Genomic DNA, 14,095 nt, shown 5'->3' with positions numbered 1-14,095 from the left:
ATCCGAAAATTCCAACGGTGTTAGAAAGAGTACATGTCTGGCTCTCGTATGAACTAGGATTATTGACTTCGCTCTAAAATTAACAAAATGGCGGACCTTTGAAAAAATATTTTTGGAAAATCGCCGATTTTTGACCAAAAACCAAGTTAAAAATAAGGAAGATCTTCAACGATTGGCTTTTTCCTAGATCATACGAAATTTGGAATCGATTGGATTATTGGTTTTTGAGTTATCGTGCCCGCCATTCGCAAAAGAGAAAAACGCGTTTAAAGTTTGAGAAGCCCTTTAGCCGTCACTTGATGCTGACACAATAAATCGGCTACATCTTCAAGAGTTCTTGAGATTTTCACTTGACATTTTGTAGAGACATTCTTGATTTATTATTTCGATTACAATAAACATGAATAGGTCAAAATTATATATAGAAGCTATGCTATATCTAAATCAGAACCGATTTCAAAAAAACTTGCCAGAGATTAATTTATATCGGCCTAGATATAGGTCTTTGGTGCACCATTTACTTAAAATCGGACGAACGTATCGGAGCAACACAAATGTTGCCAGACCACTTAACGTTCTGAGCCATCAACACACTTCCAAAACGGTTGCGCAAAAACATGTGTATACTATGGAAGGAATTGTAGGTCTGTGGCTTAATTATCCATCGCTACAACAAAAATCTGCTTTGAAAAGGACTGTTTCTAGAATGAAGACAAATGTCGAACTTTGACCAATTCGAATTTAATTCGCATATGCAAGTTTCGCATCAGGGCGGAATAAATACAAGTTATCAACATACGATATTTGTAAAGCCACATGGCCCAATATGCCTGATGAGCCGCTTAACCAATGGTGAGTACGTAAGTTCTTCCTGGCTTTCCTTTTCATTGCCAAACTTAGATCATTAAGCTCAACTCGAAAGAGTATAAATAAAAAAATTACTTTCAAATGATCACTGCCCTTACAAGGCAATTTTCAAATAACAAAAATAGGAGCTATATGTAAAACTGAACCGATTTCAAGAAAGCTTGACATACGTAAGGTTATAGTAACTTCAGTACATTGTACAAAATTGTGTAATAACCGGTCAAACTTTGGGTCTTTAGAGCACAATTTACATTAAATCAGACGAAAATATATATGTGAGCTTAGCACACATTCAGTACGCTATGCAGAAATTCGTTTAAATCGAAATATATATATATAAGGGCTTTGGTGCTCCATTTACATAAAATCGGACGAAACTATATACTGGAGCTATATCTAAATCTGATTCGATTTTTTTTTTAATTTCAATAGGGTTCGTCCTTGGGGCAAATAAGTAACTTGTGTCAAATTTCATCCAAATCGGATCATAAATGCGACCTGTACATTGTTTACAATTTAACATCTACAGACGGACGACTCAGAAATTGATTCTATGCATATTATCAAAAGACATAATACCATATGAACTACAGTGTGTTGAAGGGTATTAATAATTGTAACGTTAACGTTAGGAGAAAATGCGTTAAAACAACAATTAACACTGTACAGAAATAGTTTTTAGTAATTTCGGGGAAAATGTTCTCCAATTCCTTTGTTATTATTGATTGGATAAGAAGCTTTCTTCTTATTTGCCGATCGAGATATCCGCAAGATCGTAGTCTTGCTGGATGAAGACCACGTCCCGGGTCTAGTGTTTGAGTTATGTCGTTATAAATTTTTTGGTACCAACTCTAAAGCTCACAAAGAATGAGCTTTATATCTTGTTTACGGCTATAGCAGGTTTTTTTTTTTTTTTTTTTTTTTTTTTGAGGTTGCATATCTTCAGTAAAGTCGAATGAGAATTTTTTTTTAACACATATCCTCTTTTTAACTCGAATCCTTGTGCTTTCTTTTCGTCCTAATTTTCATGAACCGTAAACTGAATACCACAAAACGAGATTTTTTGGCTTCCATTTTTTTTTTCGAAAAAGGTCGCTCTTAATATGTGGTCCCCAAAGACTATATATTTATATTCGTATATTTTCATCGTTCGTTTCCACTTTAAACTTTTCCAAATACATCTGAAGAAAGAAAGGAAGCCGAATGACCTACCGCAACGCAGAATTTTTGGTAAATGGACTCTTGGAAAATTGGACAAAAATTCACATAAAAGATTTACAAATTTTCAAAAGTACATAAGTACAAATTTCCAAAACTACATCAATCCCTTAACTTTAATTCCAAATGTTAGGATTCCCGCCTTGTGCGTTCACACAAAATAAATTGTACCATATGTAGTACCATTTTGTGCTTTCGTATATATGATTGCGAAATTCCTATACTACCTTAATCCTATAATTTTAATTCCAAAATTAGGATTACCATCTCTATCCGTTCACTCAAATCTAAAACGTATCACATTTAGTACCATTTTGATTCCAAAATTATGAGTCGTGCTCTATCAAGTTGTAGCAAATATAGTACCATTTAGTACAGGACCTATACTTCCATATCTCAATTCTACACTTCAACAGCAACCATTATTCCAAATTTTAAGTTGCCAGCATTGTCCGTTCTTCCAAATACAAATTGAACCAAATCTGGTTCCATTTAGTACTTTTCGTACACATAAATAGGATTTTTGGAACTATATTAATCCTGTACTCCAATAGTAATCCTAACTCCTATTTTCCTAATTCCTATTACACTCAACTAAATGCGAATACTACCAAATTTAGTATCATTTAGTACTATTCATACCCATAAGTACGAATGCGTAAAGCTGTTTCCATACATCAAAACCACTTTCCAACCTGTATTCCATATAAAATTTCTAAATTCTATATGTTCAATATATATACAATTAGAACTAAATTTACTAATTTTTTAATTTTTTTAAATTTATCGCGAATGATAAAGTTACAATGAATGCACAAGCATTTGCATTCCCTCGCGAATGTTCGCATTGTACGTTGTCACTGCAAGCGTCGTCGATTCATTCTTTCGTGAGCATTTGTTGCTAAAGAACATTCTTTTGAAAAACTCGAAAAACAAATGTTCGTGAATTCTTGCGAGCACTGTTAAGAACAACAACACAACGAAAGAATGTGTGTGCAGCAGAAAGTGTGTGGAACAGCGGTCGGCAACAAATACATATGCATTTGTTTGGTCACACAGACACAAAGTGTGTCAGAGTAACTCTTGCTCTCTCGAAAAACTTCGTCTGCAACAGGGATGGAAAATAATAAAAGAGTACTTTTTTCAAGAAAATACAAAAACATAATACATTGTTTCGATCAAAATCATGAAAACAAGCGCACCCAAGCCTTATCTTCCGCCTACACACCAACATCAACGCACACTCAAAATTTCTAGCTTTATCCGTTTTTCCTGGGCCATGAACTGTCAGTCACTTAATCACTCACTGAGCTCTTTTATATATTATGATTGACGTTTTTTGGGGGATATACCAGAGGAGATGGCAGACGGGGTCCCACCTTCGGACTTAATATAGGCTTGGTAAAGATAATAGGTTATGCAAAGTTTGGTTCAAATAGAACATTCCATTTGTCTTATATTGGACTTACAAATATTGAAAATGTTGACTATTTGTGGGGGAGCTACCAGAAGGAGTCGGCCAATGGGTCCCATCTTAGGACTTCGTCTAGTCTTAATAAAGATAATAGGCTGTGCAAAGTTTGGTTCAAATCGAATATTTCGTTTTCGTGATATTGTAAAATAAATTTTTAGCACAATTTCGATCAATTTGTTGGGGTAGGTACCAGAAGGAGTGGACCCATATTCCCCATGTTCGAACTTGAACTAAGTTTGGTAGAAATATTATGGTGTCCAAAGTTTAGATGAAATCGACTACTCCCTTACTCCCAGCAAGACAGAAGGACTTTTTTTTAATCGACTCCAAATTCTCTGAAAAGGGTTTGGTCGAAAGAAACATGGGGTCTGAAAATAATATATCGATGAAGCACATATTTGCCATATAAAATTGTATATGTGAAATTACAAAATTCTTTTAAAATTCCATAAAAAAATTTTTGAAAAAATGTTTTGCGAGCACATTCATGATCTGTTCGAGTTCACAAATTCGGATGCTGCGCACGAAAGTTATAGCGATATTAAATCTTGTATTTCAAATATAAATGAAATGAATTCCTATTTGTTGTAATTCGCGAATTTCTTTGTCAAATCACATTGAATTACGGTTTAATTGTCGGGAAAAACAAATAGAAGCATGAAGATATCTGAAAATAAAATAAATTAATTTTTGAATTGCCACAAAATGTTTTTTTTTCCAATTTTTGATTTATTGGTATGGTTAAGATAATACGGTTTAGTCTAGATCTTCTACAACACGTGACGATTTCTTCTACAAATTATTTTAGATGATTGTTAAAGGAATCTACCGATTTTGATTTTTAAAAATGCCCAAATATATTGCAGTTACAGTATATGAAAATGATCAACATTAAAAAGCTTACAGTTCGCGTATTCGTTGAAATCAGTTTATGTGCATGCGGTTTTCGTATAAACCGAATCAATCTCTTCCAATAACTATGCATTTTTCGAGGTTTCATTTAGCGGCCAAAGTGTGCCGCTCGATGCACTTTACTATGCAAAAACCCTAAAAATGGCGCAACGTGCATACGATTTTTATGCGCTTCCGATTTCAGTAATATTCTATGAAAATACACAAAAGGACACCTATTTTAAAAGGATCGGTTAAGAACCGCGGATGTGCCTCCACAATCGATTTTGGATAAAATACGCATATTATTCGCGTATCGATATATTTTTAACCTATTTTCACACAGATTCACGAATATGATACCACAAGAATTATTGTATGTGAAATCAATTCGAACATGGATGGGCTCATTAGATCCGGCACGTAAAAAAACTGAAATCACGCGGGGTTCCACGGAATTTAAATGGACTTTCTTAATTTTAGACTCAAAAAATATGTTTTTTATAAAAATTTACGCACGAAATTTTTGTCTTTGGAACCCAATTGCAAAGAAGCTACGATTACCACATTCATGAGATATACAATAAACGAAGCAAAATCACGAGTTGTACAATCCTATAATTAGTTTAGTCCATTATCTGGATGCGCATCCTAATTATAAGAAAAATTCAAAAACACCGAAAATCCGAAAATGTCAGCATCCGTTTTGGTTGGATGCAGTGATTATATCAAAAAATCATACATTAGAACCATATTGTCCTACCCCATGGACAATATGCAACTCAGTCACTGATCACATGTGCGTGCATTGTGTAGTTTAGCCACAAATCAGGAAGGAACACAAAAAAACTCGTTGGCTTCAACACATTTTCACCCATATTTTTACATTACCACCATCACAGCTTTCACCCAACTTATTATTTATTGCCAATATTTTAAGATTTTGACAAGAACACTTCATTTTATAGAAATGAATTTAAATTATATACAATATGTTCATATTTCGCGAGTTATAACCTGGCAAACCTCAGTTTCAAGGAATTTAAAAGATTTTTCTAATTTTGTAATTTGTATAAAAAAAATCAAAATATCAACAAGTGAAAAAGCGTTAAATTCGGCCTGGTCGAACTTTGGATACCCTCCACCATATGTATACTGACCGATACTTGAAATGAAAATATAGGGAACATACCAAATTACAGCGAATTCGGTTGAAGAACCCCAAAATACCGCAAATTGTGGGTGTCTTATATGGGGGCTACCCGAAAAATGGGCCTATATTTATAATTTTAAGTGAAAAAATTTGGTACCCAATAAGAACCCATTGTATCAAATTTCAGCGAATTCGGTTTAAAATGCGCTAAAAAACACCCCCAAAATACCGTAAATTTAATTTGTAGTGGAAACATTTGGTACCCAAAAAGAGTAGGAGCCTTGGCAAATTCTATCAACATTGCTTCGCTTTTAAACTTACCCGTTCACCATTACTAATGAAAACAAATAATTTTGTATAGAAAAATATTTATTTATTGTTTTTATTATAATATTTATACTAATTTATATTACTAACATTTGTATATATATCGTAAATCCTAAAAATAATTAAAAACTATTCAAACTTTAAGATAAAACAAGAAAAAAAACAAAATAAATATATTATATATGTTTATGAGAAATAGTTAAGCATTAAATATAATTAAATAAAACTAATAAGATATACTAATTAAATATGTATAAGAATAAAATAACAAAGATTTTATAATATAAAATATTAGCATTATTATAAATTGGCACCTTAGAATCATATTTGAAAAAAAATATTAAAACAATGAACACAAACTAAGATAGCTAGAAAGAGAGTAGATGGAAGGGTGTTATTTTTAAAAAAAGTTAATAAATATATTTTTTTATTTTGCAGAAAATAGTTCAAGAAATTTCTGATTACATTTTTCAAAATTCTGTGATTATGGAATGATTTCAATTTGATGTTTATATGTATTATATATTCATGGCAGTTTGAGCTAATTTTTATACATTTTTTAATTTAGGTTCCATATAATCATGGTGTAGGGATTTTAAGGTATATGGAATTGGGAAGGGATATAGGATGGTGGTAGAATATTGGATTGTATGGGAATATGGTTTGGGATTTGGGAAAGGAACAATGGAATGTAATGGAATATTTTTTGGGAATTGGGGAAAGGATTTTTTGGGGGAAATTATGAGAAAACATGGAACTTTAAGCCAATAAAAAAAATTTGTAAAATTGTATACAACTATATATTATTGCCTCAATTTTATGCAATATATTAAAAAATATATATATATATATATATATATTTTAACAAATGGTAACTTGTAATTTGCACTTTAAATTTAAAAATATTAACCTTTTCAAAAATAACACCCCACGTAGTAGTTTTAATAGTATTTAAAAAATATATATATTTTATAATTGATTTATAAATTCATGTTATGGCATTGTATATGAATATTTTTATATATACTATTACATATACATTTTATACCTTAAGGAATTGTGTTACCAATTTGATTTGTACTGTGAAAAAATAATTTACTAATTTTTTTAAAACCCACAGAATTTTTGATGGTTTCCGTTGAAAAAAATGATAAGAACTCCGATTATTTTATTTTCTTTTTTGAAATAAATTTCCAATTAAGTACAAATTCAATGCCAATTTTTTTCATTATTATGTGTTATCTTCTTGGAAATTTGAGTTGAAGTTTTTCATGTTTCGTTTGTTTTAATTTAACAATTTTTTTATGTAAAATTAAATTATATCTGATAATAATAATAATTTTAAAATGTTATTAATTCTAATATTTATTATTTTTCACAATTATTTTATTGTTAATAGATCCTAATTAAAAAAAGAAAACATTTTATTACTCATTATGTTAACAATAAAACCTATGAAAAATATGAATATATTTTATGTTGTGGGAAATTTTGCAGTATTTTCAATCTTAAACTAATTATTATTTGTATTATTTATGTCGAGAATCTTTAAAAAATACAATTGTCGTTTTTAATATAAATATGTCGTTTATAAAGTAAAATTATGAAAACTAATAAAAATTTTTTATAAAAATAATAAATGTATTTTTATATTTACTTCTCTTTCGAGACAATCTTAACCATATCTTTGAAAATGTTTATTTTTCGTTTATTTTATTATTTATTCGTCATTGCTATTTTTAATCATAATACATCTAGGCATATTGTTTATACCCTTGGTCCCATCTCAAGTGGTGGGTTTTTATTTAATTGTCAGATAATTTTTATGGCCAAAAATTATTAGATTTTGGCCCTATGTAAATTCTTGTAGTTCATTTTATTTAATGTTTAAGTAAAGTAAAATCTTTTAAATTTCCGATTTAAAATATTTATTTTTTAATTGGATAGATTTTTTTTTTAATTTGTTAACATAAAATATGACCCATTAATTTTTTCAGCCAATTATTTATTAACCAATTGAATATAATATATTATAGTACAAAATGAAAAAATTCGCTGTTGCAAACACAAATTTACTGTGAAAAAAATCATTTCGGGGGGGCCCGGGCCCCCCAGGCCGCCCCCCTGCGTACGTCCCTGTTACGGACAATATTCTTTTTCGTCAGAACTAAATTCGAGCATAAATTCTATTAATTTCATTGACTATTCAAAATAGTTGCACTATTGGGATATGGAGTCACAATATATGGCCGACCTACGTATCTCTATTTTTCCCATTAGAAAATGAAGTTCATTTAATTACCAAGAATTACCAAGTTGTACACAATGAAAAATTACATCTCTATCTTCTCTCTTAAGACATTGCATTATTTTGTAACAAATGACCGCCTACGAAACACATACAAAGCGGTTTTGGAGCCCAAATGAAACCATTTTTTTCCGATTCGACCAATTTTTTTTTACAAAATAAGGCAATATTTTTCTGGGTTTCAAAATTGGCCAGTATTGAAGTCTAACCTTTAGTATAAGACGGCAGTTAATGTGTTAAACGGTTGTCTGCTTATATATCCCTATTTTTTACTAGCCAAGATAAACAACTCATCCATGATGCAATAATAACGTGATCTATCAACAGAAAAACATCCGGTTTTTATTCGACTATCTGTCAAATTTTATCTAATACTTTTTTTTTTCATGGTTGGCAACATTGCATGCACTTTAACACTTAATCGTATATCCAGCCATGCTAAATGGACTACCTATTTATTGTGCCATGATGCATACCAAACGCTGTTCATTCTCAAGCTAAATGTCAAAAATATGTATGGGCTTATCGGTTGTCGACTTATATAGCCCTAAATTTTACGAGCCAAGACAAAATACTCATCTATGAAAGACTACATTCTTTGTCCTCGCTATATAGATTATGCTGGCCTAGATTCAACTATAGTGAAATTCATGATGTAATAATAAACAAAGCAAAAAAATTGGTTTTTGTCCTGACCATCTGTCAACTTTTTCCTATAATATTTCACATGGTTGGCAACATTGCACATCGAATTCAATTAGAAACTACGCACTTTGAGCTAAATGGACTATCTATTTATTGTGCCATGAGTGAAATCCATGTCTTCGGTATATCTAGGGGGTCTCCTTTACCACAGGAGACCTATCTGTCTTCACCCTGGCTACAATTATTTCAATTCAGTTCCTCCAGAAATGCATTCCCTTATGTAGCTAAGGAATTATAATTGGCTTCCTGTCATAGTGGTTCGTCCATTGATTCACAAGTTTGCTGTCAAAATCCATTATTGTGAATTGACTTCCATTATGAAAACCATGATTCAATAATAAGGTTATGTATCAAAACAAAAACCTTTGTTTTTGTCTCGATTATCTGTCAAAATTTTTCTTACACCATTTCAAATGGTTGGCAACACTGCACATTGAATTCAAGTAGAAATTACCCACTTTGACAGTTAAACGAGACATCAGCTGCGCTAAATGGACTACCTATTCATTGTGTCATGATGAAAACGTAAAGAAAGTCAACATATTTGACATTAGACTTAAGAATTAACAGCTGACTTTTGCTAGATGGGTGACTTTATTGAAAAATCTTTACAGTGACATTTGCTTGGCGACTTATGTGTACAATCAATGTTTCCAGGTGAAATTCAAATTCTGTATGAAACATGTTTTGCATGAATATATTTCAGTTATCTCCCAACCTTTTATATTTATATTGAAAATATATTCTAGATTCTATTACAAATTAAAAATCGATATTACTATACGAAAAAAATACCTAATTCCTAATTATATTATATTATTAAATATATAAATAAAAAATAAATTCTTCTTTTGAGACTTGTTAGAAAATCGAAATTTGTTTTTTCCTTTATTTCAAAATTTCATTGTGCCAGAATCGGCAAAAAATAAAAAACCAATTTCAATGTATATTTGATTTAAAAACTAATACCTGAGAATTTCTAAAAATTACTATGATTTTTGCACATTCATTACCAATCGATTTAAAATTTCGCACTCCTAAAACCTTCTCCAAAATAATCATTCAATATCCTGTCATTTATTTTCAAATCAACTTCATACCTCAATTTATTGTCTATATATTTGCCAATTGCGTTGTTGTTTGTTTAAGCTAAAACATAAAAAACAATAAATTCTTAAAAACTATAACCTAAAATACTGCAATTTTCCCACAACTCAAAAAAAAAGAATTCGAAAAATATAATAATTATAACAAACTTATGTGGTTTTAAAACCCGTAATCAAAAAATACATATGTATATCAGCAATTAAAAACCTACGAGAATTGGCAGAGGGTTTTTTAGAGGATTTTTACAGCCATTGACATTTTTTCTCTTACATCATATTAAATTCTCTTCTTACATTTAAATTATCCTGCTTAATATTTCAAAAAGGAAACAATACTACATACATACTTGAACATGAACACTTTCGTTGCAATCAAACAAACAAAAAAAATATTATGTATTTTTCAACACATTTCAAAACAAAAATATTCTTCTTACCATTTTATTCTTAGCGCAAAGGTGTAGAAAGAAAATTATCCCCTTAGAACCAATTCCCTCGCTTTAGACCGGTCCAATTGTCTGCTCCAGTTTACGTGCCCGAAAACCAAAACCTTTACTACCATCAGGACCCATGGGTGTACGTACCAAATGTTCGGCTGCACGGGTAGCAAATGATCCCGAACGGGATCGCGGTGAACCATCAATAAAACTGCCGGTACGTGATCTCGGTTGACCATCATAATCATTCTGTCCATGTTTGTAGCTATTCAAAAAACTACCGGTACGTGATCGTGGCGAACCTTCATATTCCGAACCAAATGAACAACGACGATCGTAACCAGAATCGGTGGATATACGACGTCCTCCAATATATTGAGCATTATCGTATTGAGCCAATTTACTGCTGATATTGTTAAAGTTGTTCGAATAACGTCTGGGGAAGACATTATACCCACCGCCACCTCCACCAACATTGGGATCTTCATAGGGTGTTCCAGGTTGTGTGTCCAATGACTGTTTACGATCCAAATTGAAATCGTTGGACATACGACGATGATAGCTGTTCTCGTTGCTCCTGACATTATTGATGTCACTGGCATTCGAAAAGGTTCTCTCGAATTGCATCGAACCATTGGAGAAACGTCTTTCACTGTTGCTACCCACTGAACCCAAAGAAGACTTGCGATAGACCTCGGTATTTTGTCCAAAATCTGAGACACGTCTTGAGCAAGGACAATTGTCGGAACAATTTGAATCTCGCCTCTGTGGTGCATTATCGGAACAGTTTGATGTGCGTCTTACCATATCGGCATAACCGCCGCCACCTTCTTGCGAGCAATTGGAGAGACGTCTTTGTAAATTCGATCCCGAACCACTGTTGACCAAACCACTTGAGCTGTGATGGTGTTGATGATGAATTGGTTTGTTTTGATCCACCATTGTCGTATTCATATTAGCTGCAGTATTTGCCGATATTGTAGAGGTATTACTATAACGCCTAGGATTATAGGCAAAGTAATTGGGATTGGTTCCCGGTGAAATAGGACTTTGTGGTCCAGATTCTTGGCTTATACTTCCCCTAGGTTGATAATGGTAACTGTGATGATGTCCAGTCGTCGCCGGAGCTGCAGAACTACTCATATTCTGATGTTGTGGTTCACTGGCAGCAAAGCTACCACGATGTGCTCCATTGTAGGCTGGAGCATGTCCATGGAACTGCTGATGTCCGCCATTAGCAACATAGGCATTTGGTACTTCCGTAGGATATGTCTTGGCTGAGAAGTCGGAATTGTTGCGTTTCAAACGATAACGCAAATCAAAATCATGAGCCACAGTGGCACCACTGAAGCTACCGCCTCGCGTACGTTCATAGTTGTGATCATTAAAGTAGCGATAATTCTCCACCATTCGTACAACGGGAGCAGTGACCTGAATTACTGCCTTCTTGCCGGTTTTCTTTTTCGGTGCAACCATTTCGTAAACCTTAAAGGGACCCTGTAAATTACGAGCCTCACGTGCCGAGGCAGATTCCAAATATTCCACGAGAGCACACTCCTTTTGTTGCATTTCCGGATATTTATTCATAAATTGTCGCACATCTACGGGTATGGCCATGCCAGGTTTTAGAATACGTATCAGGGCAATTTCACCACACTTCGAAAAGAGATCAGAAACCTTTTCAATGGTCAGTTTATCCAAAGGCAGATCACACACCACAATGGTACGTGAGGGCATGGTTTCATCGAAATTGGGCAAGGGATCAATACGCCTTACCTTGGTGCCCAAATCATTTAATTCGATTTTAGTAGATTTGCGTCGAACGGCGTTACCCACAACTTTCCATTCCTTGGTCAGTTGGCGTACCCGTTTGAAGCTCGACACCAATTTAAGGCTTACAAAACCCTCCTTGTTGCGTTTGACATGTTTTAGCAGGAAGGCATCCTTGAGTATGGATTCATTGGAGAAATAAAATTCCACAGCTTCGGCAATTTCACTAGCCAGCTCATCACTGGGAATTAGTGCCGGATCCAAGGTATCAATTTCATTGACCAAAGGTTTATTGTTGTCCATGGAAACTGTGGTGGCCTGGGACACAACAGAATTTGCCGGTTCCGGCTCAGGTTTTTTCATGGTCAAAAAGGAACGATGAACACGTTTTTGTTCGGTGGTGTTGACTACAGTGGCATTCGGTTCTGCTGCAATATCATATTTGAAATTCGGATGTAAATAGATATTATCCATGTGCGGATGATGTGTATGAGATCCGGTTTGATTTTTGCGGAATTTTTCTAAATTAGCCTCACTTAATACTGCAGTGGTAGTTGTGCCGGTGCTGCTGGTTAAACTGGTATCTGCCACGGGACTTAGTGGCGAATTACGTGTTGGCGACGATGTCAAATCGATGTCATGTAAAACATGATTATCCACAGCCAAGGGTTTGAGTTCATCATCCTCCTCGGATTCTTCGGAACCCTCAATTGAGGAGCCCATACCAACATCAATTTTTTCATCACCATTTTCGGAGGGTGAATTGCGTGGTGGTGGTGGAGACATGGGTGGAGCTGAGGCTCCCATACTCTCGTGGCAGCTATCATCATCACTAGTATTGCCAGTGCCACTTCCTGGTGGCATACCTTCATCACTGCCAAATTGTGAGTCCATTGATTGATTTTGTGAATCGACTTGATGTAGTAAAGCCTGCGCAGAACGTTTGGCATGGAAGCGCAAAAGCTTCGAAGGCAGTGAGGAGGATAGAGGTACAATGGCTTTATTTGTGTGTTCCGGTGATGAACAGGAACTGCTGTTGCTACAACATGGTTGTTCCTCTTCCATATTTTTTATTGAGGGAAGATTTTCTTCTATCCCTATGGGTATGGCTTTTAGTTCATCCTTCTCTTCTTCTTCTTGCTGTTTTTTAATCGTTTCCATGCTAGTTTCGGTGCTGGTCATGGTAGTGGTTTCGGTACGCACTGTGGTCACCACAAACGTGTGCCCATTCTTTATATGTTGACTGCGAACTTCACACACTTCTCGCTCACCTTCCGGCCATTGATCATCAGCTACCTGAAGTGCCTTAGAATCTCTACGACTAAGATCGATTATTTCCTCTGCTTGTGGTATACTCGGGGGAGCGTTGGACATTGTGGTATCTTGGTCACTCATTTTTAATGGATTTTTTTAAATAATTTAATTGATTTTATTTAAATGTTAACGTTTCTATAAGAAACAAATTTAATCAAAAATTTGCAAGTTGGTTCTTTTTTGGTTTGCAAATATTTTTTTTGTTTTAATTTCAATTGGTTTTTCTTCTTCTATGTGAGTATTGGTAGTTTAGCTTTTTGTTGGCTGGCAATTGCTTGAAAAAAACTATTGGATTTTCTTGCTTTTTTTGTTTGTCTCTTGTATTCCTCTTTAAACGGAATCGTGTGAACCAAACATTATTGCTGGCCTTTTGATCGTTCGTGTCTGTTGCCTTGCACTCCAACAAAAAAAGCTTAGGTTTATTGGTCCAAAGTCAATTTAAAGTTCACAGCACTCGGCTTGTAATGTCAATACCGTTATGCAAAAAACCACAACATGGGAAATTTAATAGCATTAGAGTTTCTT

General features: G+C 33.7%; 1 protein-coding gene across 1 annotated transcript; it reads right to left on the bottom strand.

The window, feature by feature from the left end:
* Positions 1–10,549: 10,549 nt before the first annotated feature.
* On the bottom strand, positions 10,550–13,651 carry LOC133331203 (uncharacterized). The gene is made up of 2 exons (XM_061539604.1): positions 11,706–13,651; positions 10,550–11,648 (listed from the first exon to the last, which is right to left on the bottom strand). Exons 1-2 carry the CDS (start codon positions 13,649–13,651, stop codon positions 10,550–10,552), a joined length of 3,045 nt encoding a protein of 1,014 aa, XP_061395588.1.
* Between the last annotated feature and the right edge of the window lie 444 nt (positions 13,652–14,095).

Source organism: Musca vetustissima, unplaced genomic scaffold (genome assembly GCF_032173495.1).
Source record: "Musca vetustissima isolate MV318-11 ecotype Yass unplaced genomic scaffold, APGP_CSIRO_Mvet_v1 utg29545, whole genome shotgun sequence".
In the NCBI taxonomy this organism is placed as follows: Eukaryota; Metazoa; Arthropoda; class Insecta; order Diptera; family Muscidae; genus Musca; species Musca vetustissima.
Note: the sequence above shows the minus strand (reverse complement) of the source record. Positions and strands in the feature narration are given on the sequence as shown.